The sequence below is a fragment of the Pantherophis guttatus genome, chromosome 3 (genome assembly GCF_059756535.1).
Source record: "Pantherophis guttatus breed Tessera chromosome 3, ASM5975653v1, whole genome shotgun sequence".
Lineage (NCBI taxonomy): Eukaryota > Metazoa > Chordata > Lepidosauria > Squamata > Colubridae > Pantherophis > Pantherophis guttatus.
The window spans coordinates 8,805,628-8,832,677 of NC_142065.1; the positions used below are offsets into that span (position 1 = coordinate 8,805,628).

The following is a 27,050-nucleotide window of genomic DNA, read 5'->3' on the forward strand; positions in this document are numbered from 1 at the left end:
TTGCCTCCGTCCCACCAGTCTTTTCACTCGGTCGATTGGATTCAGGCCTGAGTTGCCTTTCTCTGCGCATCGTGGGAGTGCCGGAGGGCTCCGGCCGGGCTTTGTGGCGGTTGACATTTCCCGCCATTTTGCTTGTGGGTTTGGTGGCGGTGGCGCTGAGGGAAAAAGACCCGGCTCGCGCTGAAAAGACTGGTGGGCTCTGCGTATAGCGTGTGTTGCTTTTATGTCCAACAGATGGCGCTGTTTTTCAACAAAAGCATGTTTTACCTGTCACAGGTGTGACATCTATATAATACAGGTATATAAAAACACGCGCGTGTTCGAATGCAACGTTGTGTCAAAATTTCAAAGCAATCGGTGAAGAACTTTCGGAGATTTACGATTTTGAACAAACGAACATTTACATTTTTATTTATATAGAAGAGAGAAGATAGATTATTATGGTAACCAAAACTGGCTGCAATATTCCATGGGAGATCTTACCAAGACCTTATAAAGCGGTCCTAACATTTCACCTGATCTTGATTCTATCCCTCTGTTAATGCAGCCTAGGACTGGGTCATTCTGTACTTACATGTCGTAAAATTCCCCATTATTGGAAATGAGTTGCCTTCCTCATAAACAGAGACCACGCGGACAAAATATTGTGTCAGTGAAGAGAGGGGCTTCAGCACAGCAAATGAGGCATTTCCAGGGACCTCCACCTGAAAAGGAAGAGGTAGAGGCTGCAGGAAGCTGGAAGCAGTTTATTTGCTGATTAATTCTTTGTTTATAAGTTATAAGTAAGGATATTGAAGAGCTGTGGTGGTGCAGTGGTAAGAATACAGTATTGCAGGCTAATTCTGCCAACTGCCAGCAGTTCGATTTTCACTAGCTCAAGATTGACTCCGCCTTCCATCTTTTCGAAGTCAGTAAAATGAGGACCCAGATTGTTGGGGGGGAATATGCTGACTCTGTAAAACTGCTTAGAGGGGGCTCTAAAGCACTGTGAAGCGGTATATAAGGCTATTGCTATAAAATAACCCCTGGGTTTGAAAACAACATATCGGGCAATGGGCCTTGCTCTAAGCTGATAAGAGCGACCCTAACTTCTCATGGTCACTCACCTCACCTACGTTGCTTCCTCTGCTGGAGGAATACATCACTCGGTGACTTTTCGCGGCTTGTGAAGCTGCCTCCCAGCTGACACGGACCGACATATGGCTGATGTTGGAGAAATGCAAATATCTTGGCGGGCTGAGGGCCACTGGAAGAAATGGTGCACGCGTCAGGTGTGAAAAATCAGGACCACACATTAAGTTCCAGTTAAGATGATTTATTGTTCATGCCTTGACACTAGTCCACTAAAGGTCATTGCTAAATTGGTGCTAGATAAGAGTCGACAGAATTCAAGAGCGGCTGGGCTTAGAATTGCTTGTGGGAATGTAAGGATTCCAGGCTAATTCCTCCTTTGACTCCACCCCCAAGTTCCACCTGTCCTCCTCCTACATCACGATTTGTTGGCACATCTACTCTAGAGTCAATCTAACTCTTAAGTGGGTTCTCATGCAAGAAGATCGGTCAATAAGACATCATTCAGAAAATATGTGTTTCTTCTAAATAATTCTCATAAACGTCCACCATCTACCCCCGAAATACACATTCTTACAATTTCTCAAGTTATTACACTTAAACTGGGTTTATAAAACCCACTGAATCAACCCTGTATTCTAAGTTTGCACAATTCAGTGAACCAGTGGTGGGATTCAAAAATTTTTACTACAGGTTCTGTGGGCGTGGTTTGGTGGGTGTAGCATGGCTTGGTGGGCGTGGTTTGATGGGCATGGCAGGGGAAGGATACTGTAAAATCTCCATTCCTAGCCCACTGCAGGGGAAGGTGACTGCAAAATCCCCATTTCCTCCCGATCATCTGGACTCAGGAGGCAGAGAATAGATGGGAACGGGGTCACCCAGAGGTGGCATTTACCGGTTCTCCAAACTACTCAAAATTTCCGCTACCGGTTCTTCAGAACTGGTCAGAACCTGCTGAAACCATTTTTTACAGATCTTTTTTTTTTTCAGACACATCTGCTGTATCGTGACTTGCCTTTTAAAGCGTGTTGTGTGAATACTTCCTTTCAGATCAGTTTAAGGGTCATTTCTTGAACAAGAACTAAGTTTGTTCTCTCTCTTTATGATTCCAGTTACAGATGGTTGGGAATCTGATCACTCATCAGTGTTTCATACATCTACTTCCCTGTTTTCCCAAAAATAAGACATCCCCTGAGAATAAGCCCAATCGGGCTTTTGAGAGCATGCACTAAAATAAGCCTCCGTCCCGAAAATAAGTCCGAAAATGTTTAAATGCAGAGCTGGAAATCAGGTAAGATGGCAAGAGGAGCCCCATCTTGCTCCACACGCCCCAAAATAATAAAACCTCCCAAAAAATAAGGGCAAGCGCTTATTTCGAGGTTCAAAAAATATAAGACAGGGTCTTATTTTCGGGGAAACACAGGTAGCATTTCTCTCTAACCAGAAAGCATCCGATCAAAGCTGTCAAGATTTCCTTAGATTCTTAAGGTTGAAGAAGCTATGAACCAGAAAAACACATCGCATGACTTACAAGTAGTTTCTTGAATACTTGCTGGGTTGCTAGCATCTTCTCCATACATTGCATAAACTGCTAGCGAGTATTCAGTGCTGGGAGTCAAGCCCCTGATCCAAACTTCCGGCTGTTCTACTTTCAGCTGAAAAGAAAGAGTGAAATATTGGTGGCTGATGGATGGGAGGGAGGGAGGGAGGGAAGGAGGGAGGAACAAAGGAAGCAAGGAAGTAAGGGTGAGGAAAGAAAGAAAGAAGGGAGGGAGGAAGGAAGGAAGAAGAAGGGAGGAAGGGAGAAGGAAGGGAGAAGGGAAGGAAGGAAGGAAGAAAAGGAAGGAAGGAAGAATGGAGGAAAGAAGGGAGGGAGAGAGAAGGGAAGGAAGGAAGAAAAGGAAGGAAGGAAGAATGGAAGGAAGGAGGAGGGAGGAAGGAAGGAAGAATGGAGGAAAGAAGGAAGAAGGAAGGAGGGAGGGAGGAGGGAAAGAGGGAAGGAAGGAAGGAGGGAAAAAAGGAAGGAGGGAGGGAGGAAGGGAGGAAGGAGGGAGGGAGGAGAGAAGGGAGGAGGGAGGGAGGAGGGAGGGAGGAAAGAAGGAAGAAGGAGGGAGGGAGGGAGGAGGGAAGGGAGGAAGAAGGAAGAGAGGAAGGAGGGAGGGAAGAGGGAGGGACAAAGGAAGCAAGGAAGTAAGGATGAGGAAAGAAAGAAAGACGGGAGGGAGGGACAAGGGAAGGAAGGAAGAAAAGGAAGGAAGAATGGAAGAATGGAAGGAAGGAGGGAGAGAGGAAGGAAGAATGGAGGAAAGGAGGGAGGGAGGGAGGAGGGAAGGAAGGAAGGAAAGGAGGGAGGGAGGGAGGGAGCAAGCGAGGAGGGAGGGAGGGAGGAGGGAGGAAGGATAGTCCAACCTACTGAAGATACATGACCTGGTCGTTGTGAACCTGCCTCTCTATGAGCTTGTTCAGAAATTGAAAAAGAAAAAAAATACTGATTTATTAGCATAACCTTGTGAGAAGATGGGCGATCCCTCTACAGGCCGCAAATAAAGAAGTTCTTGCTTTATCATGGAAACTTTGGGGGAAAGAAAAGATGATGTGACTTTGCAGAGACTTCATCTTAATGAATTCACGACGAAAACAAAGCCGGAGGGGGTCCTAGCTTAGCTCTCCAGATTCATTAAAACAGGTCCATGGGAAGCTAACTTCCGTGATCATCTTCTGCCATTTACACCACTAACACCCCAGCAACACCGTTATGTACGCACTGCCTTAAGTGTATTTGTAGCAACACATCTGGAAGACGGAAGAACCAAGCTGACATTTCTATTTTGTTCTCATCTCAAACTGTTTTATCTGCATAGTTACGCGTTCAGTGAACTGGTGTTTAACGCAGTTGACAAGGGAAACATTTCCTTAACTTGCTGTTCGTAGAAACAAGGGTGTTTCAGAGTAGCGGAGAATCCTTGGTACTGTTGAACCCGGAGCTTCATAGCTTCTCTCCTGCTGGAATCTTAAGACTAGCCACATGTTGGCTGCAAACATTTGGATAGCCACTAGATGGAAGCAGAGTCATAATTTTCTACATCTCTTTATTGCCACCATGTGGTCGTATGAATCCTTGCAGCTCCGATATACAGGTAGTCCTCAATTTAAGACCACAATCGAGCCCAAAATTACATTGCTAAGTGAATTTTAATTTTGTTAATTGAGTTTGACCCCCATTTCATGACTTTTCTTGCCACATTTTTTTTTAAATTTGATTTATATGCCGCCCTTCTCCAGAGACTCAGGGCGGCTTACAGTGCATTAAGCAATAGCCTTCATACTTTTGTATATTTATTATACAAAGTCAGCTTATTGCCCCCACAAACTGGCTCCTCAATTTACCTACCTTAGAAAGGATGGAAGGCTGAGTCAACCTTGAGCCTGGGGAGATTCGAACTTACTTTAATTGCAGACAGCTGGTGTTAAATTACAGTACTTTAGTCTGCAGAGCTATCCAGGCTCCACATTTGTTAAGTGAATCACTGCAGTTGTTAAACCAGAAACCCGGTTGTTAAATGAATCTGGTTTCCCCATTGAGTTTGCTTCTCAGAGGTTGCAAAACGTAGTTACATGACTCAGGGACACTGAAACCGTCATGAATGTGAGTCAGTTGTCAAGCATCCGAAAGTAAATCATGTGAGCATGGGGATGCTGCAGCGGTCGTAAGTCTGAAAAATGATCATAAGTCATTTTTTTCAGTGCCATTGTAACTTCGAATGGTCAGTAAGTGAACAGTTGTAAATTGAGGATTACCTGTGCTTAGAAGTAATTCCTCGTGGTGTTCTTGGGCCTGGTGAACTGTTCTGACCTAGGCTCCCTGAGAAATCACACGCTTAGTCCCGGAAAACCCTCTTTTATTTAAACGGCTGTAAATTATGGTCATTTACAGCCCGTAATAATTCACAAACATTCTGTGAAGAGTCCGACAGATGTCTGCCACAGTCTTTCAAGGTAATACTGATTAGCACCCACCTTTATCTCCCTTGAAACGCTGCCAGAGACCTAATTGCCAATTAGTTTTGCAAGGCCAAACGGAGCACAGAGTCAAACGGAGCTTCTCAGAGTTTGAACCGACCAGAATGAACCAGGGGTGAAATGCTCCCGGTTCGGACCGGATTGCCCGATCCGGTAGCAATGGAGGTGGGTGGTTCGGAGAACCGGTAGCAAAAATCCCTCCCCACCCCCCATGCCCAGCTGCGCCGCACAATCATCAGAGGCTTTTTTTAAAAAAAGCCTCTGCCGATCAGGCAACTCAGCTTGGATCATCAGAGGCATTTAAAAGAAAAAAAGCCTCTGCCGATCAGGCAACTCAGCTGGGATCATCAGAGGCATTTAAAAGAGAAAAAGCCTCTGCCGATCAGGCAACTCAGCTGGGATCATCAGAGGCATTTAAAAGAAAAAAAGTCTCTGCCGATCAGGCAACTCAGCTTGGATCATCAGAGGCATTTAAAAGAAAAAAAGCCTCTGCCGATCAGGCAACTCAGCTTGGATCATCAGAGGCATTTAAAAGAAAAAAAGCCTCTGCTGATCAGGCAACTCAGCTTGGGATCATCAGAGGCATTTAAAAGAAAAAAAGCCTCTGCCGATCAGGCAACTCAGCTGGGATCGTCAGAGGCTTTCGAAAGCATTTTTTTACAACCTCTTCCCTGAAGAGGTTCACAACAGATGGAGTTACTTCCAAGTAATGTCTTTATTGTTACCTTTCTTGTTCCCCGGGCCCAAGAACAACACGTGGAGTTACTTCCAAGTAGTTTCTATATTCACCTACAGACAGAATCTTGCCAGACTAAAGCAGCTATCTGCATAACTATAGATCTACTCTGCGAACTGCTAGGGAGGGGTCATCTTTGCCCTCTTCCTACCTATCAGATATTGCAAACTCCATCGCCTCTTTGGCACTCTGGAAGGCATCCTTCTCCCTCCTGGGACTCCAGACTACATTCCACCCCAGAGTGGAATGCACAAGATGCCACAACAGACAGTGTGAGCATGACCGAAGCACGAGTTCTTTACCTCTTTTGTATCATCTTCGGCGCCGTTGGGTGTTCCGGAAGACAGGATAAGATATTGCGTGGCCCCTTCAACTGGTTCCCACGTGAGCTTGATGCTGTTGTGGCTGATCTCAGATGTTCTGAGAGAGCTGGGTGCAGACAGAGGTACTAGGATACGACATGAAAGCGATACACAGGTGAGTTACAAGAGGTGTGTTTCGGAGCAGATGTCCATTTGTCCAAAGACGTAAACTTTAAGTCTTTCAAGTTTAAACTGAAACCAAAGGCTAGCACTGATGGTGTTACCTAGTTGGGTAGTGAAATATCTACAAGGAAACAACCAAGCTCAGAGACCATCAGGGACCCCACTGTCAGAGGCAATCAGCCCCGTTACGTTCCTGGGGTAATTGCTTGGATCGTGGCACTTTCCTTGTGTATACTTTGAAAAAAATAAAACCAGAATACATCTTCTAATTAAACTCATATTTATTGTAAAGAAGAAAATAAAAACATCTTACTATCTAAATATTGAAATTGTTACATTTTGATAAAGTTCCTACCGACTACATCTCTGTGGTCGGACTTCTTGGCAAGAGAACAAAGAAAAAGTGAAGAAGCAAGTGAAAGAATGCGGACATGCGTAGTATCAGTTACTGATAAGAAATTTTGGCAAGCTACGGAAAGTCTGACAGTCCAGAAATAATGAGCTCAGCTGGTAAATACAAAAACGCAGTGACACCCACCAGTCCTGCTCCTCCTCCTGGACCAGTGGTGGGATTCAGCCGGTTCAGACCAGTTCGGGTGAACCGGATGTTAATTTTATATTTGGTTCGCCGAACCAGTAGTTGCAAGGAATGGCTGGCCCCACCTGCCCACACCCCACTCCTCTCAGGAGTCTCCCCGTGGCCCGTTTTGGATGCAAGGAAGGGCAGGGCCCGTGGGCCCATGTAGAGGCTCTGGGAGGGCAAAGAACGGGTCTCCTGGAAGTCCAGAAATGGACCCGTTTCCAGCTTCTGGGGGGCCTTTGGAGCCTGGGAGAGGCCATTTTTGCCCTCCTGGAGAAGCAAGGAAAGCCTCCGGAGCCTGGGGAGGGTGAAAACACCCCCCTCCCCCGCCATGGTGCAGGAGGCCAATTTAGGCCATGCCCCCATGGCCACACCCACCCAGCAACTGGACAGAGAATCGGTTGCTAAAATTTTTCAATCCCACCCTTGTCCTGGACCCCACAGTCCTCCTCCGTCACTTTGCAAACTCCATTTCCTTCTAGCACTGATTATATTACCTAGTTGGGCAATGAAACATCGACCAGAAAACAGCCAAGCTCAGAGAGCACAAGGAACCCCCCCCCCACCTTCTTAAACTTTCCCCAAACTTAATACAAATGTTCTGCCTTTTTCATTCAAACTCATTGATCTGTTCATTCTTCTTTTCCATCCTTCTAATTCTGTTGAATAAAAAACAAATACTTCTAAGTGTTTTTTAGCTGTGTAAAAGTCTAAAAGGGGGGGGGGCTATTTTTAAAGAGCAGAAGAGAAAGTTTCTGCTCATAACTGATCCAAAGCTGCTTTTCAGAATAATTTTCAAAATAAAGGTAAAGGTTCCCCTCGCACATATGTGCTAGTCGTTCCTGACTCTAGGGGGCGGTGCTCATCTCCGTTTCAAAGCCGAAGAGCCAGCGCTGTCCGAAGACGTCTCTGTGGTCATGTGGCCGGCATGACTCAACGCTAAAGGCGCACGGAGCGCTGTTCCCTTCCCACAAAAGGTGGTCCCTATTTTTCTACTTGCATTTTTTTACGTGCTTTCGAACTGCTAGGTTGGCAGAAGCTGGGACAAGGAACGGGAGCTCACCCCGTTACACGGCACTCAGGATTCGAACCGCTGAACTGCCGATCTTTCGATCGACAAGCTCAGCGTCTTAGCCACTGAGCCACCGCGTCCCTTAATTTTCAAAATATACATGATCTAATATGATGCTCCCATTTTTCCACAGACGTGGCTGGGAAAGGCTCTATGCAGATAAGGAAATGCAAAGAGGATTCAACTGCACGGCCCCATCAAAACTGATTTGCAAAATGTAAATTTTACAACAGTTTGTTTAGTGACCACTCAAGGTTTACAATGGCACTTGTGGCCGGTCCTCGCACTATTGCACAATGCCCCATGGTCACGTGATCCATATTTGGTGGCTTGACAACCAACCAGGTCATTTGTCCAGAATGCTATAGGATCCTGCCATGGGGAGGAGGTTAAACTAGATTGGGGTGGGCATATGTGGCTCTTTTACAGCCTGTGGACTTCAACTCCCGGCTGTCTCAGGAATTCTGGGAGTTGAAGTCCACAGGTTGTAAGCCACATTTGCCCACCTTCACTAGAAGACCTCCAAGGTCTCTTCCAACCCTCTTGTTCTTTGTCCTATTCAGGGTTCAGATGGCTGCCATATGTGACCTCCCCAACTGTCTTTCAACAAGCAAAGCCAATGGAGGAAACTAGATTCGTTTAATGACCATGTGATTCACTTCACTGAGTCGCCGTGAACGAGTAAGTGGCAATATAAAATTTCCAAATAAATAAATAAACTACAATGATTCCCTTAGCAACAAGGGCAAAAAAAAAATCATAAAATCAGGAATAGAATAGAATAGAATAGAATAGAAATAAGGAATGGAATGGAATGGAATGGAATGGAATAGAATAGAATAGAATAGAATAGAATAGAATAGAATAGAATAGAATAGAATAGAATAGAATAGAAATAAGGAATGGAATAGAATAGAATAGAATAGAATAGAATAGAATAGAATAGAATAGAATAGAATAGAATAGAATAGAAATAAGGAATGGAATGGAATGGAATGGAATGGAATAGAATAGAATTAAGGAATGGAATAGAATAGAATAGAATAGAATAGAATAGAATAGAATAGAATAGAATAGAATAGAATAGAAATAAGGAATGGAATGGAATGGAATAGAATAGAATAGAATAGAATAGAATAGAATAGAATAGAATAGAATAGAATAGAATAGAATAGAATAGAATAGAATAGAATAGAAATAAGGAATGGAATGGAATGGAATAGAATAGAATAGAATAGAATAGAATAGAATAGAAATAAGGAATGGAATGGAATGGAATGGAATGGAATAGAATAGAATTAAGGAATGGAATAGAATAGAATAGAATAGAATAGAATAGAATAGAATAGAATAGAATAGAATAGAATAGAATAGAATAGAATAGAAATAAGGAATGGAATGGAATGGAATAGAATAGAATAGAATAGAATAGAATAGAATAGAATAGAATAGAATAGAATAGAATAGAATAGAACAGAACAGAATAGAATAGAATTAAGGAATGGAATGGAATGGAATGGAATGGAATGGAATAGAATAGAATAGAATAGAATAGAATAGAATAGAATAGAATAGAATAGAATAGAATAACAGAGTTGGAAGGGACTCTAGAGGTCTTTTAGTCCAACCCCCTGCTCAGGCAGGAAACCCTATACCAGACAAATAGTTATCCAATCTTTTCTTAAAAACTTCCAGTTTTGGAGCATTCACAACTTCTGGAGGCAAGTTGTTCCACTGATTAATTGTTCTAACTGTCAGGAAATTTCTCCTTAGTTCTAAGTTGCTTTGAGATATTGGAAAACTGAGATATTGGTGTGATTCACTTAACAACAGCCTTGTTTAGCCACAGATATTCTGGTTGTAAATTGAGACTGCCTATAAGATACAAAGCTGAAGTATCAAATTCTAAATCACCCCAAGAGTCAATGAGGAAAACAGAATTCTCTTTTGACAGGGCAAGAAATATTTGGAAACAACAGTCAGCCGACTCAGCAGACTGTTAACCAACCATGTGCAAAAATCTCAAAATGAAGACTATTTTTTAAATCGATGCAGTAAACAAATCCTGGCCCTGGACTCTCGCAGAGCCGAAGATGCTCATACCAGAAATCAATCACCAATTCTTGAAGTAATGCATTTTTTATTGTGGCCTTTAGCCGATCAACAATACAATAAATCCCCCAATCGAAGTACGCTTTTCAAAATAAATAAAAATCAGTTTAACAAAGTCGGCGTAGTTACACCATCAGTGATGCCTGGCCTTTGCAACGATAACAGTAATAATAAAAATGGTTTTTTCTAGGTACTGTATATCTGGGCTCATGTCTGCGAGATCATAAGTTACATAAAACAATTCATTTCTTCCTGAGAAATTCAAAAGGAGGAGAGTTGCAGCCTTATATCACCATAAATTACAGGTAGTCCTCGACTTACGACCGCAATGGAGCCCAACATTTCTGTTGTTAAGCAAGACATTTGTTAAGGGAATTTTGCCCCATTTTACGACCTTTCTTGACACTGTTGTTAAGTGAATCACCGAGGTTGTTCAATTAGTAACATGGTTGTTAAGTGAATCTGGCTTCCCCATTGACTTTGCTTGTCGGAAGGTCTCAAAAGGTGATTGCATGACTCAGAGACCTTGCAACCATCATAAATATGGGTCAGTTGCCAAGCCTTTGAATTCTGATGATCACGGGGATGCTGCAATGGTCATAAGTGTGAAAAAGAGGCATAAGATACTTTTTTCACTGCCGTTGTAACTTCAAATGGTCATTAAATGATCTGTTGTAAGTTGAGGACTACCTGTATTCTATTATGAGGAAGATTTGTTAAAGTTCTGAAGGCACCTGAGTCACAGGAGTATATATTATATTTATATTTATATTTATATTTATATTTATATTTATATTTATATTTATAAAATTTTTATACCGCCCCCTCTCCCGAAGAACTCGGGGCGGTGAACAGCCAAGATTAAAAAACATACAATATAAACATTAAAATACATTTAAAACAAAATTAAATCCAAAATGGCTCCCCAATTTAAAACGCCTTACCCATAACCCTATAATTAAAACAAATTTAAAATTTCCACATTAAAAGGGAGAAGATTTAGGCCAGGCCAGCTTGATGAAATAGAAGAGTCTTAAGAGCGCGGCGGAAGGTGCACAGATCCGGGATCCTCCGTATCTCCGGGGGGAGCTCGTTCCAGATCGTAGGTGCCCCCACAGAGAAGGCTCTCCCCCTGGGGGCCGACAGCCGACATTGTTTGGCCGACGGCACCTGGAGGAGCACCTCTCTATGGGAGAGGGGCTCCTCTATATATACTCCAGAGAAGTATTTTTTCATACATGGCAACTTTAAGATGTGTGGACTTCAATTCCCAGAATTCCCTAGACAGCATGGGAACAAACAGACTTTCTGGTAAAGTCCAGTTGCTTCTGGAAAAAGCATCTTTGGGACAACCATGACCTGGATGACTGAGACTCTCCATAGACACTGAAGTAGTATATTCAGAATAAAAGAGTTGCAAAGGATCTTAGAGGTCTTCTAGTCCAACCCCTGGCCCAAAGAGGAGATCCTATACCATCTCAGACAAATGGCTGTCTAATCTCTTCTTGAAAATCTCCAGTGATGGAGGCTTCTCTGTGCTTTCTCTGTGACAGCCCCTCAAGTACTGGAAGATAGCTATCCCATCATCTCTTGTTTTGTTTGTTTTGTTTTGTTTTTTTTAAATTTATATACCGCCCTACTGCCGAAGGACTCAGGGCGGTGAACAGGCACAAAATAAAATACATAGATACAAAAGTTAGAAACATAATTAAAACCAGATTAAATAATTTAACCCAAGACAATTAAAAATCCCAATAATTTAAAACAGATTAAAATTTCGATTTAAAACAATTTTTAAAACGGGAGAAAATTAGGCCAGGCCGGCTTGCTGGAATAGGAGGGTCTTAAGAGCATGGCGGAAAGTGCGCAGATCCGGGATCCTCCGTATCTCTGGGGGGAGCTCGTTCCAGATAGTGGGTGCCCCAACAGAGAAGGCCCTTCCCCTGGGGGCCGCCAGTCAACATTGTTTGGCTGACGGCACCCGGAGGAGCCCCTCTCTATGAGAGCGTACTGGTCGGTGGGAGGCTGTTGGTGGTAGTAGGCGGTCCCGTAAATAACCAGGTCCTAAGCCATGGAGTGCTCTAAAGGTGGTGACCAAAACCTTGAAGCGCACCCGGAAGACCACCGGGAGCCAGTGCAGCTCGCGCAGGAGAGGTGTCACACGGGAGCACCATGTTGCTCCCATAACCACCTGCGCGGCCACATTCTGCACCAGTTGGAGCCTCCGGGTGCTCCTCAAGGGGAGCCCCATGTAGACAGTGTTACAGTAGTCCAGGAGGGAAGTGACGAGGGCATGAGTGATTGTGTGTAGGGAGTCCCAATCCAGAAAGGGACGCAACTGGCGAATCAGGCGAACCTGATGAAAAATCCTCCCGGTCACGGCCGTCAAGTGCTCTTGGTCCTTCTCTTCGTTAGACTAGGTATAACTAATTCCCTCAATCGTTCATTGTACTCCAATCATCTTTGTTGCTCTTCCCTGCACTCTTTCTAGAGTCTCATCATTCCTATCACCCATCTCCTCCCACTTATGACTGTATGACTGTAACCTTGTTGCTGGTATCCTTAAAATTTATATTGACTGTTTCCCTATAACTATCATTAAGTGTTGTACCTTATGATTCCTGACGAATGTATCTTTTCTTTTTATGTACTCCGAGAGCGTATGCACCAAGACAAATTCCTTGTGTGTCCAATCACACTTGGCCAATAAAGAATTCTATTCTATTCTCAGCATCTTTTTTTTATTATTGTGATGACCAGAATTGGACTCAGTATTCCAAGTGTGGCCTTACCAGCGCAGTATAAAGTAGTACTGTCACTTCTCATGATAGCAATAGCAATAGCGCTTAGATTTATATGCCGCTTCACAGTGCTTTACAGCCCACTGTAAGCAGTTTTACAGAATCAGCCTATTGTCCCCAACAATCTGGGTCCTCATTTTACAGACCTCGGAAGGATGGAAGGCAGAGTCAACCTTGAGCTGGTCAGAATCGAACTGCTGGCAATAATTAGCCTGCAATACTGCATTCCAACCACTGCGCCACCACGGCTCTTAATGATCCTGATACTATCCCTCTGTTGATGCAGCATGGGATTGTGTTTCGTTTTTGTTTCTGCTTGATATTGTAAAGACATGGGGGACCCCATGACTTACGTGTCGAACTGATGCCTCTGAGACCGTCTCCCACAGCATTCTCATAAACAGGGAAGACTGAAACCAGATATTCTGTCTGGGGTGTCAAATTAAGAAGCTCCACACTCGACGTGACTCCGTCCAGAACAACCTGAAAATAGACAAGAAGATTGCAGCCCAACCACTCCGAGTGAAAACCCGGTCCTCAAGTCTCCTTGTAGGGGTGGCCGGACAAATTATTATTTAACTTTTAAATAGCTTTGATTCTGAAGACGAAGCCTGAGGATAACATGGATAGCCAAGAATTAGAATTTTATTAAATGTATTGTGAGCCGCCCTGAGTCTTCGGAGAGGGGCGGCATATAAATTGAATTGAATTGGAATTGAATTGAAATTGAATTGAAGAAAGTAAACAAAATGGATCCTAGAACTAATGCCTCCTACTAAGGTAGCATTTAACATCCAGCTGCCTGCAATTACTGCGAGTTCAATTCTCACCAGGCTCAAGGTCGACTCAGCCTTCCATCCTTTCTAAGGTGGGTAAAATGAGGACCCGGTTTGTGGGGGCAATAAGCTGACTTTGTATAAAATATACAAAAGTATGAAGGCTATTGCTTAATGCATTGTAAGCCGCCCTGAGTCTCCGGAGAAGGGCGGCATATAAAAATAAATAAAAATAAGTCAACCAGAGTTCTCATTCAAGGTACAAATAACTAGGCTTAGACTATTGTATTTTGGACACGTTGCTTGTGGTTCCTTTGAGAAGTCCACAATGGTGTGAAAATTTGAAGGGAAAACAAGAAAAGGATTAATAGAAGAGAATATTTGTAGCTCAGGGTTGAGCTATGGAGTTCTTGATATAAAATGACATAAAAGCTCTACAGAGAATTATTAAAACTGCCCAGAAGATCATCGGTCTCCAGCTACCAGCCCTGGATGACATCTTCACATCTCGCCATTTGAGGAAGTTGCACAACCTTCTCAGAGATTCTTCCCATCCTGCTAACAATCTTTTTGGACTGTTGCCTTCTGGCAAAAGATATAGAACAAGTAAACCTCGGACCACACGTCTTCTGAATAGTTTTTATCCCACAGCTATAATTGCACTCAACAACGAACTAAAGGGCCACCATCGGTGAGCTGTTGGACAGCATTACTTGGTCTGTTGTGTGGATGTTTGGGTGGTTTAGGGGTGGGGAATTTTTATGAGTGGGGGTGTGGGTGGGGATTGTCATGTGTGTTGGGCTGGGTCTCTGGGTATTATGTGACTTTCGTTGTATGGGTAAACTGTGTATATATACATACAATGACAATAAACTTTAAATTTAAACTTGATGCTCTCTGAGCTTGGTAGTTTTCTTATAGATGTTTCATTATCAAACTAGCGTCATCGGTACAAGAAGGGAGGGCTGTTTGTGGAGTGGAAGAGGAGGAGGAGGGGAGGAGGAGGGAGGAGGAGCATCAGAAGGAAGAGAATCAGGAGGAGGAGGAGGACTGTGAGGTCCTTGGTGTACTTCGATCTTGGTGGTTTACTTTCATTTCATTTTCATTTTTTTCATTTTATTTGATTTGTATACCGCCCTACTCCCGAAGGACTCAGGGCGGTGAACAGCCAACAATAAAATACATAAATACACAAAATTTAAAAACCCGATAAAATCAAATTAAACTTTTTGGCCCAGACAAATTAAAATACCCCAATAATTTAAAAACAGATTAAAATTTACATATTTTAAAAAGGGAAGAGATCAGGCCAAGCCCGCTTGATGGAATAAAAAGGTCTTCACAGCACGGCGGAAGGAGCGCAGATCCGGGATCCTCCGTATCTCCGGGGGGAGCTCATTCCAGATGGTAGGTGCCCCCACAGAGAAGGCTCTCCCCCTAGGGGCCGCCAGTCGACACTGTTTGGCTGACGGCACCCGGAGGAGTCCCTCTCTATGAGAGCGTACTGGCCGGTGGGAGGCTATTGGTGGTAGTAGGCGGTCCCGTAAATAACCAGGCCCTAAGCCATGGAGCGCTTTAAAGGTGGTAACCATTACCAAACTAGGTAACATCATCAGTGCCATCATGAAAAGTCTGCAAGAAAACAACCAAGCTCAGAGAGCATTAAAGGACCCCATAAGAAGAGGATTACCCATAACAAGGGGGATGAAAATACAGAAATGTTGGGGACAGATAATTCTGGAGGAAATTGATCTCAGTCACACATGATCGATCATTCAGTATCCATTTGGATGGGTCAGCTTAAGACGTCAACCATAAGATAGACCTACCTCTTTGGGAATTCCACCTCGGGAAGGATAATAGACCACTCTGTATCTCTGGGGTGTTATGAGTGGTGAGTTCCAGATGAGGTGCATACTTCTGGAAGTAACTTCTTTTAATAGGAGATTGGTTGGACTTAAGTGGACCCCGGATTTCGCTGGCATGGTTTTCAATGGATCCCCTGCAACATCCAAGCAATGGGTACCATGTTATTTAGATTTGGGAAAAACTGGATTCATTCACTTACGTGTTCGTTGTCAACTTGCAAAGCTTTCAAGTTGCCATGAGCAGGAGGGAGGGAGAACTGATAGATTGATTGATTTCCCTAACTGATTGATTTCCCTAACTGAAGTGCATTCCATACATTCTTCCTGACCGCAATCAGAAGGAGGGTGTTGGATTTCACAGCCAGCCAAAGTGGTTAATTGGAGAATGTGATTTATGACATGGCCAGAGAGGAGGGGAGAGACAGGGTCATAGGGGAACGTAAATCTACATGGGATTAGTTCTAACTGCATCCGAATATTGCCGAAATGGTGCTCCTAATAAATGACTGTATTTCTTTTGAAGTTCGGCTCATGGCTCATGAACTAATTAGGGCATCTTTCGGAAACTTCACATTTGTTTTGCTCAACTTATCTGTTCACTTGTACTCTATGGCCATAGTCTATGGTTGGGTATGTCTAGTTCAGGGGTGAGCAATTGTGGCTCTTTTACAACCTGTGGACTTCAACTCCCAGAATTCCTGAGACAGCTTGGCTGTCTCAGGAATTCTGGGAGTTGAAGTCCACAGGTTGTAAAGAGCCACCATTGCCCACCCCTGGTCTAGTCTATTGAAAAGAAGGACTAGGAGTGACATGATGGCAGTCTTCCAATATCTAAGGGGCTGCCCCAAAGAAGAGGGAGTCAACCTATTCTCCAAAGCACCTGAAGGCAGGACAAGAAGCAACAGATGGAAACTATTCAGGGAGAGAAGCAACCTAGAACTGAGGAGAAATTTCTTGAACAGTTAGTACAATTAACCAGTGGGACAACTTGCCTCCAGAAGTCGTGGGTGCTCCATCACAGGAGGCTTTCAAGAAGAGACAGTGTCTGAAATTATCTAGGGTCTCCTGCTTGAGCAGGGGTTTGGACTAGAAGACTTTCAAGTCCCCATCCAATTCTGTTATTCCGTTACGTCAAAGCGAATCCAAAAAAAAAAACCCGTTTTGCCCTGGATATGAAATATATTCTTTCAAGTCTGAAATTGTTTTCTCCTGTTCTAAACTGTCTTTCTCCATGTACAGTGGATTCCTTGGGCCATTTTTGGGAGTGTTTAAACTATTTCAAGCTTGATAGAACGCACAAATGGTTGAAGTGAACTCATAAAAAAAGATTTGACACTTAGAGCAAGGCATTTTTAATTCGAAGTGGTTCAAAACATTCTGGATATGCCTAAGGTAAAGCCGATTAGATGAATTGACAAATTAGGCTGTTCAGAGCCAAGGTCTTAGTCAGAGATTAAAACAGTAGGAAGAAAAAAAATCTAACATACATTAAAAAAAATCGAAGCGGTAAAGCAAGGTGGCTGAATCTGTTTACTGTTAGGGCTATGAATAAATACCTATTCACAGCTTGAAGTGAGGCTAAAATATTGGTTAAGAATGGCATCGTTTTTCCCAATGAAAAACAACTTAATGTAAACGATGAGCTTTCTTTATTTTCTCTCTTCGCGGTAGAATTTGATTCACATCTCCTCTTATCTCGTAGGCTGCAAAATGCAAAACGATTCCCATTTTGGTGCAGGAAATGAAGTTTTCTCAGAGGGATGAATCTTATTGTTGAAAAAAAAAATGATATGGCTATGAAAAACTACATTCATCCCTAAAGTATCTAAATATTAAAAAGATGTGGATTGTATTTCTGCGTAAGAGGCCGACTGTCAACTCGCAAAGCTTTCCTGACCTGCTCCTGAGTTGCCATAGGCAGGAGGATGGGAAATTGCAGCCTCGCAGATGCATTGAGGAATTTGCACCACAGTCAAAACAAAACACATCCTAGCAGGCCAAAGTCAAGGCCATCTCCACAGAGACCCACAACAGCCGGAGGGAGTGACTTCTACAACCCGCTAATTTGCTTCGTTGGGGAATGTAACTGATGACACACCTTGGGGGGAGGGGGAAACAGGGTCAGAGGCAAGGCGCGAATCGAGTGAAGTTAGAGCTGGCTTCACTTGGTCCGTGCCGACATGGCACTCCTAATAAACAACTGGATTTTTCTTGAAACTTTGTTTGAGGCTCCTGATTTTATTAGGGCATCGGTGGGAACCCTGACACCGACAGGATGTTCTTGGGATGGAGAGGTTTGTAAATGCATGGCTAAGCCCCACCCCTTTTTATATGCATCATCATAGCCCCATCCACCATCTTGACTTTTTTTGACCTCCCTCCTGGTGCCTCTGGGGCCAGTTGAGTGACTCAGCAGGAGTGAACTCTAAATTCAGGCAGGCAGTGATGTTAAAGAAATGGGGTCAGCCTCAGCTATCAGGAAGGCCCTTTGTGCTCTCTGAACTTGGTGGTTTTCTTACAGGCGTTTCACTGCCCAAATTAGGTAACATCATCTACTCATCTAACACTGATGATGTTAGCTAGTTGGATAATGAAACGTCTGCAAGAAAACCACCAAGTTCAGAGAGCAGCGAGGTCCCCACGGTTCAACCCTGATCTACAAATATTCTCCTTTATTGGTATCACCTATATTCTTCTGGTCCTTGATCCAAGCGCATAAGAGCCACGTGAGTTGGCTGACCAGAGAACGAAGCAGAGGAAAATCCACCACATTGTAGACGGTCATCTCGAGGGGTTCGGAGGCCACTTGGCGCAGCTCTGTTTCATCGGCATTTTTCACCCCTAAAACAAAAAAGGAAACGTGAGGACCTGGAAGTACGGAGATTCTCAATCATCCAGATCGTGGTTGTCGCAAAGGTGCTTTTCCAAAAGGCAACTGGGATTTCTTCGTTTTTGCTTCAAGACGTTTCGCTTCTCGTCCAAGAAGCTTCCTCAAGTTTCTTCAGCTCTGGGAATGAACGCTGAGTCTTGCCACCAGCAGCATCTGCTGTCAAAAAGGCAAGATGGTGGTTGCAACGGCCATCTTGCCTGTTTGGCCTACCTCAGGGGTCAGCAACCTGTGGCTCTGGAGCCGCATGTGGCTCTTTCACCCCTCTGCTGCAGCTCCCTGTCACTCAAAATATGCGTCACAACCGCCAATGTGCGACACCTGCCGGCACGCAATTTATTGAGCTTTTCAACTCTCGGTAGGCCAACCATGGATAAATCCAAGAAAAGAAAAGTTTCAGAAGAAAACAGAACATTTAATTCAACTACGTATGCTAGTTTTGTAGCCACTCAAGAAATAATCAGGCACAGGAAGGATTTTGTGGCTCCCGGTGTTTTCTTTTCTGTGGGAAATGGGTCCAAACGGCTCTTTGACTGTGTTCTGCCCCAGCTCCGGATTCCCAAGGATTGTGACACACACCAACGGTCCTTATCAAAGTTATAACATACCAAGAATAAACGAAGTAAGGCAAAGGTTGGCAACCAGCCCAGAAAACAAGATACGATAAGACATTCACTCTCCAAAATGCTCTGTAATAATTGCACATTGTTTCCAGCAAGAAATTACTAACTGCGTGCGACTTAAATAAGCTAAGGGAGTGGCCAATTATCCTCAAACCTTACTCTCGAGGAGACCTCCTCCTCCTGAGTAGCCACTCCTGCCTTTTGGTAGCCCTGCATGCTCGAGCATTGAGGAGAGACTCCTCCAATTCGCTCTCTCCACTTGAAGGAGCCTCTGGAGGTTCTGAAGGCCCTGGCTGAGTCTCTGCCTCTGGCACATCCTCTTCAGCCTCCTCGCTGTCTGACATGAGCGCCGGCTGCGCAGGGTGCTGGCGCGACCCCACACCAACCTCCTTGTCATCGGGATCAGCCATGATCCGCGCAGGCCGCTGGCGGGCCACAACAGACTGTTTAAGGATGCAGATCCCTGGCCTACCTCCTTTCACGTATGCTGCTGTTTACCACTTTTCTGTGGAGCGTTTGGCAAGAATAATATCCACCAGTAAATAGCCCAAATGATTACTGTAAGGAATACCCTGATTTGGGGTTCCAATCAACCATCTATTGGAACCATCCAACCATTTCTTGATGATGTTACCCTAGTTTGCGTAATGCAACATCTACAAGAAAACAAGTAAACTCAGAGAGCACCAAGGACCCCCCAAATCATCCTACCAGCCATGCTTTTACTAGACTGGCTCTCCATTTGATCCCTATCTTCTCTCTTTGGATTTTATTTTTTATTTTTTTGCAAATAAAATAACATTCTTGTCCAGTGTATTTAGCTGCTATTCCACTTTGTTCAATTCCTTCTCATCCTTCTCTTTTCTATTCCTTCTCCCCTTCTCCATCTCCCTTCCTTCTCCTCCTCTCCTTCTCCTGGTCCTTCCTCTCCTCCACTCCTCCTCATCCCTGTCTCCCTTTGCTTCTCCATCTCCCCTTCAATTCCTCCTTCTCCTTCTTTTTCTCCTTTGTCTTCACTTCTCCTTCCTTCTGTCCTCCTTCTCCTCTTCCTCCCTATCTCCATCTTCCTTCCTTCTCTTCCTCTTTCTTCTCCATCTTTCTCCTTTCTCCTCTTCTCCGCTTTGTCCCCTCCTTCTACTTCTCCATCTTTCTCTCCTTCTCCTCCTTATCTTTCCTCTTCTCCTTTCCTCTTCTCTTTCCTCTTTGTCTTCTCCTCCTCCCTTCTCCCCCACCCCTTCTCCTCTCCTTCTCTTCAGCCTCCTTTAGAGCTCTTTTCCCTAGAGATATTTTGTGCTACAGAATTCTCCGAGAATTACCCCTCTTAATTATGGGTGGCACTGTTTGGGTGACTTCCCCACGAACAACACATTTAAACCAGCAGTCGGTTTCAGATTATCTTACTACAGGTTCACCGTGCACACACACACTTGCTTCATGAGCATGCGTGCCCAGATCGCTCACATGCCTGCCTTCCACACATACACCCAGCCTCAAAAACATACCTAAATAGGATGGCATAAAGCTGGGACAGGTGGGCGAGTGAGAGGCCCCACCCACAATTTCGGCTACCGGTTCAGGCGAACCGGTCTGAACCAGCTGTACACCACCTCTGATTTAAACATAGGCTAACAAAGCACAGCTCCTGCCTTCTCATAGCATGTTGTGTCCCGATTAACAAACTCTATGGTGGCACAATGGGATAGCCTGAATCAAAAAACCTGCCATGAAGGATTCCCCTACCCCAGGGGTGGGCAACTATGGCCCTTTTATGACTTGTGGACTTCAACTCCCAGAATTCCTGAGCCAGCCATGTTAGCTCAGGAATGCTGGGAATTGAAGTCCACAAGTCATAAAAGGGCCATAGTTGCCCACCTCTGCCCTACCCCAGTGATGGTTAACCTTTTTGGTGCCGAGTGCCCAAAGCGCGCATGTGCGCATGCGAATGCACGCATGTGTGCCCAAACCCCCCAAATGCAATGCAAGTGCCTCCCTGAACATGCCCCCCGCCCCACACATGTGCATGTGTCCACTGCGCATGTGCTCCGGCCCCCTCGTATCCCGTTTTGGCTTCCAGGTTGATGCAAGAGGCTTTCCAGGCCCAAAATGGGGCGCGGGGGCCCTTGCATGGTGCCCCCCCACCCCATTTTGGCTCCCAGATTGGTGCAGGAGGCCTTCCAGGCTCAAAGTGTGGTGCAGGGGGGCATGCATACGCGAACCCCCAAAATCCAATGCAAGTGCCCCCGCATATGCGCCCCAGCCCCTGTGCTTGCGCACATGAGTCCTCCGCATGTGCCCCCCGTGCTTGCACAGCACAGACCCAAAGACCAGCTGGCCAGCAGGAGGTGCGTGCGCATTCGCAGTGGAGCTGAGCTGGGGCGACAGTGAGCATACCCACAGAGAGGGCTCTACATGCCACCTGTGGCACACGTCAGTAGTGGGTTCCACCCGGTTCCGCCGAGCCGGTAGCAGTGACAATATGACATCACTGAACCAGTTCTGCCCCGTCCCCGCCCCCACACACCCCGCGTTATTCTTACCTTTTATTTGGCCCCACCCCCAATCTATTGCTTCCTCCTGAGTCCCAGCTGATGGCTAGAGGGAAAAAAAATGTTTAAACTCTTGCCGCGGGGCTTCAAAGGGCCGTCCTACAGCTGATCAGTGTTAAAAGAAAACAAATGGGTAGACCGGTGCCTGCAAAAATACATGGGTAGACCAGTGCCTGCAAAAATACATGAGTAGATCAGTGCCTGCAAAAACACATGGGTAGACTGGTGTCTGCAAAAATAAATGAGTAGATCAGTGCCTGCAAAAATAAATGGGTAGATCGGTACAGCTCTGTAACCAGTTAAAAGCCTGGTAGACCAGTAGCTCTGCTAAATCCTAAAGAATTGTCACATGACCATCAAGCCACGCCCACAAAATAAGCCACGCCCACAGAACCAGTAGTAAAATAAATTTAGAACCCACCCCTGGCACACGTGCCATAGGTTCGCCATCACAACCCTACCCATACACAACCCCACTACATTTCAGCTCAGTCCAGCAGAATTGCATAAATCTAACACAAAACCCTACTTCGATGACGTTTAGTAGATTCGACGTATGTGAAGCCCCTCAATATTTATACCTATCCAGGAGCCTTTCAGATACAAGGGACTACAGTTCACATCAGTCCAGTCAACATTCATCATAGCCAAAGCAGCCAGGGATAATGGAACTTGTAGTCCAAACTATTTCTTAGCACCAGACTGGAGAAAGGCTCTTGGAATAGAAATAACTGTTTAGTTTGCAAAAGATTTCAGCTTGCGTAGGGAGGCAGCACCATCTCGTGGTCGGATCAGGTATTGGCATGAGACACGAGTTTTGGAGGGTTTTGAAGCGGTGAAGAGGAGTGGACTTCAACTCCCAGAATTCCCCATGCTGACTTGGGTCTGGGGCAGTGGTGGGTTCCTCCCGGTTCAGCCCGGTTCGGCCGAGCCGGTAGCGGTGACGATCTGACGTCACAGAACCGGTTCTCTTTGTCCGGGAGCTGGGCCCTCCCGCCCGCCCTCGTGTTATTCTTACCTTTTATTTCTTCTTTTTTAGCCCAGCTGAGTGGGCAGAGGTGCGGCAGAGTGGATTGCCGTACCCCAGCTGGGCAGATTCCCAACACAGTTGCGCAGAGCGCAAGTTTACGAAGCACATGCACGAAGAGAACTGGTAGTAAAGCCGATTAGAACCCACCACTGGTCTGGGGGACTCACCCACAGCGAATATCTTGATTCCCATATTCTTCAAGGTCTGGGCAGGTGGGCTGGCATCATCCTGAGATTTGCCATCGGTCAAAAGGATGAGGAGTTTAGAAGCTTCAGGCCTCGCGCCCACGTCTTCCTTCAGATTATGCTCTAAGACGTGAGTAAGTGCCAATCCTTGGATGGAGAAAAAAAGAGGGAAGGAAGAAATTATATTTAGAAGAAAAGGAATGAGATGTAATTCAGGTCCTGATTTCTCCCTTTTCTTAAATCCGGGCAAAAGTGGTTTTTCACCACCCTGCTTCTTTCTGTAAAGGGTGACAAACATGGCAAAATGTTTTACAGGTGAGTCCTCGACTTACGACCACAACCGAACGCAAAATTTATGCTGCTAAGCAAGATATTTGTTAAATGAGTTTTGCCCCATTTTACGAGCTTTCTTGCCACAGTTGTTAAGTGAATCGCTGCAAGTCGTTATGTCAGTAACACGGTTGTTAAGTGAATCTGGCTTTCCCCATCCTCATCAGAAGGTCGCCAAAGGCGAACACGTGACTCTGGGACACCGCAACAGTTACAAATACAGGTAGTCCTCGATTTACAATAGTTCATTTAGTGACCGTTCAAAGTTACAAAGGCAGTGAAAAAAGTGACTTAGGACCATTTTTCACCCTTATGACCGTTGCAGCATCCTCATGGCCAGGTGATTTACATTCGGATGATTGACAACTGACACACATTTATGACGGTTGCAGTGTCCCAGGCAGTGGTGGGATTCAGCCTGTTCAGGCCAGTTCGGGCGAACCGGTAGTGAAATTGCTGGCTGGCACCACCCATCCCCACCCTTTCTAGGAGTCCCCATGTGCCCCATTTTGGCTCCCAGGTAAGTGCAGGAAAGCCTCCTAGACCCAAAATGGGATGTGGGGGCACACACCATACCCCTCACGGCCCGTTTTCACTCCCAGGAGGCTTCAGGGAGGCCTCCTAGGCCCAAAACAAAGCACCACACCAGCCTCCTCGCTGTCAGAATCAGCTATTAGCTGCACAGGCCGCTGACGGGCCACAACATCCTCCTTCTCCCCCACCCCACCATGGGGAAAGTTTACCTACCACCTCCAGAGAGCTCAGGTAATCAATTTACCTGTGAAGGTGTTCCCTCCCTTGTAGCGCAAATTCCGAATGGCTTCGGACACCTGCTCCCAGGTGGAATATGTATTCAGATCCCATTCTGTCCGTGGGTCGCTGCTGTACTGGGACAAGCCTGAAAGAAATGACAGGGAGAAGAAGTCAGAAAGAAAACTGGGGGGTTTTCCGCGCTTTTTTCTACTTCTTTCTTTTTTTCATTTTGCTGCAATTTCTGCCGTTTTCATTTTTTTTAAAGTGTAGCTTATATTAATTTTTTGCTATGTTTGTTAAAAATAAAAACCAATAAAATTATTTTTAAAATTCTTGTTTTCCTTTTTTCCCCCCTGCGTTTTTTTCCTACACTTTTCCTTTTATATTAGTTTATATTAGTTTTTAATTTATTAAAAATTTCAATACAATTACTTTTTTAAAAAAGAAATCTTTCTTCTATTTTACTCCTTTTTGTGTGTGCGCTCTTCTTTCCAGTTTAGTTTTTCTCTATTGATTAAAATGTCAATAAAATAACATTTTTTCCTTTTGCATGCACTTTCTGCCTTTTTCTTTCCCTTTTTCTGAATTGAAATTTTAGTAAACAATTCAATAAAATTATTTTTTTTAAAAAGAAAGAAGGAAGGAAGGAAGGAAGAAAGAAAGAGAAAGAAAGAAAGAAAGAAAGAAAGAAAGAAAGAAGAAAAAGAAGGAAGGAAGGAAGGAAGGAAGGAAGGAAGGAAGGAAGGAAGGAAGGAAGGAAGGAAGGAAGAGAAAGAAAGAAAGAAAGAAAGAAAGAAAGAAAGAAAGAAAGAAAGAAAGAAAGAAAGAAAGAAAGAAAGAAAGAAAGAAAGAAAGAAAGAAAGATGCGCCATCATGTGGAGGATGTAAAACAGCAACAAGAGTGTCAGGGATGCCCTAATTAAATCATGAGTCAAGCTTCAAAAGAAATCCAGTTATTTATTAGGAGCTTCATGTCGACATGTTCCCAAGTGAAACCAGCTCTGCACCTATGTAATTTACACCCCAATTATGACCCTGATTCCCTCCTCCCCCCAGGGTGTATCTTCAATCACATTCACCAACGGAGCAATTTCATGGGTTGTAGAGACCACTCAGCCGCTGTGGGTAACCCTGGGAGACAGCCTTGAGAGAGATAAATCTTGAATGTGCATCTGTCTTTGGCTGCCGTGACGGTTTGTCAGTTTCCCATCCCCCCGTTGCTTATGACAACTCGAGAGCAGGCCAGGAATGCGTTGCAAGTTGACAAAGAGTAGTTCCTGAATTCTTTGAAAACCTGTCTCTTCTAAGTCTAGACCTTTTCTATTGTTGCAACTACTTCTTGAGATGCAATTACCAATGAATTCATTACTATCATAACAATGCAAGAAATGATTTTAAGAGATCAAAGAGTCTCTGCCATAATGATATATGTTGCCGCGTCCTTGGGTTGGTAGAAAACATGATTTTTTTTTCCAAAACTGAATCATTCCTGAATTTGAATCCTGCAAAAAAAAAATGCCACTCACCTACTCTGATCTTATCCTCAGCAATATTGAAAGGTGCCAGCAAAGCTGCCAGGAATTCTCGAATGAGTCCAAAATTGTTGCGTCCGATACTCCAAGATCCATCCACCAGCAGGATAATATCAGTCGCAGCAGAGGTATCGCACTGGAAATGGGAAACTATGAAATGAAAGAGTCAGGGAGGAGGAGGGGGAAGGGGAGAAAGGGAAAAGGAAGAGAGGACAAGGAGGGGGAGGGGGAGAAGAAATGGAAAAGGAAGAGAGGAGGAGGAAAAGAAAAGGAAGAGAGGAGAAGGAAGTGAAAAGGAAGAGAGGAGGGGGAGGGGGAGGAGGAAGGGAAAAGGAAGAGAGGAGGAGGAAGGGAAAAGGAACAGAGGAGAAGGAAGTGAAAAGGAAGAGAGGAGGGGGGAGGGGGAGGAGGAAGGGAAAAGGAAGAGAGAAGGAGGAAGGGAAAAGGAAGTGAGGAGGAGGAAGTGAAAAGGAAGAGAGGAGGGGGGAGGGGGAGGAGGAAGGGAAAAGGAAGAGAGAAGGAGGGAGGGAAAAGGAAGTGAGGAGGAGGAAGTGAAAAGGAAGAGAGGAGGGGGGAGGCGGAGAAGAAAGGGAAAAGGAAGAGAGGAGGAGGAAGGGAAAAGGAAGAGAGGAGGGGAAGGGGGAGGAGAAAGGGAAAAGGAAGAGAGGAGGAGGAAGGGAAAAGGAAGAGAGGAGGAGGAGGGGAAAAGGAAGAGAGGAGAAGGAAGTGAAAAGGAAGAGAGGAGGGGGAGGGGGAGGAGGAAGGGAAAAGGAAGAGAGGAGGAGGAAGGGAAAAGGAAGAGAGGAGAAGGAAGTGAAAAGGAAGAGAGGAGGGGGAGGGGAGGAGGAAGGGAAAAGGAAGAGAGAAGGAGGAAGGGAAAAGGAAGTGAGGAGGAGGAAGGGGAAAGGAAGAGAGGAGAAGGAAGTGAAAAGGAAAGAAGAAGAAGAAGAAGAAGAAGAAGAAGAAGAAGAAGAAGAAGAAGAAGAAGAAGAAGAAGAAGAAGAAGAAGAAGAAGAAGGGAGAAGGAGAAGAAGGAGAAAGAGAAGGAGAAGGAGAAGGAGAAGGAGAAGGAGAAGAAAGAGATGATTTTGGATGTCAGCTGAATTGTTTAAAAATGTAGCTGAGATTTCTACAGCATTAAAAGGAGGGGACTTACTCATTCTGAAATTATTAGTGAGGATTCAAACGCCAGGTCCAAAATACAGGTAATCCTCAATTTAGGACCACAATATATTTCCATTGCTAAGAAAGGCAATGGGAGGATGGAGGCATCCTCAATTTTGTGTCCCTTTTTGCCATGATGGCTAAGCGAATCACTGCAATTGTTAAGTGAATCATGGGTTGTTAAGTGAATCCGCCCTCCCCCATTGACTTTGCTCATCAGAAGCCACCTTTGAAGGTCACATGTGTGATCACCTGACCCCAGGATGCTGCACCCATTGAAAATACATGCCGGTTGCCAAGGGCTCAAATTTTGACCCCTTGACCATGAGGATGCCACAACAGTCATAAGTACGAGGACTAGTCATAAGTCACTTTTTTTCAGTGCTGCTGTAACTTTGAACAATCACTACTCGAATGGTTGTAAGCAGAGGTGGTATTCAGCCAGTTCGGATTGGTTCAAGCGAACCAGTAGCGGAAAT

The 27,050-nt window shown here is 44.7% G+C and overlaps 1 protein-coding gene across 1 annotated transcript in view; it reads right to left on the reverse strand.

Annotated features, from left to right (window-relative positions):
• COL20A1 (collagen type XX alpha 1 chain) overlaps nt 1-27,050 on the reverse strand; it is a 195,751-nt gene that overhangs the window by 157,311 nt on the left and 11,390 nt on the right. Inside the window, exons 5-14 of the mRNA XM_087889017.1 lie at nt 25,402-25,557; nt 23,901-24,020; nt 22,775-22,939; nt 18,207-18,362; nt 15,483-15,655; nt 13,231-13,360; nt 6,130-6,275; nt 2,603-2,726; nt 1,107-1,246; nt 575-704 (exon numbers count right to left, since the gene is read on the reverse strand). Coding sequence (XP_087745143.1) covers nt 575-704; nt 1,107-1,246; nt 2,603-2,726; nt 6,130-6,275; nt 13,231-13,360; nt 15,483-15,655; nt 18,207-18,362; nt 22,775-22,939; nt 23,901-24,020; nt 25,402-25,557 — 1,440 coding nt within the window. The remainder of the gene's footprint in view (nt 1-574; nt 705-1,106; nt 1,247-2,602; nt 2,727-6,129; nt 6,276-13,230; nt 13,361-15,482; nt 15,656-18,206; nt 18,363-22,774; nt 22,940-23,900; nt 24,021-25,401; nt 25,558-27,050) is intronic.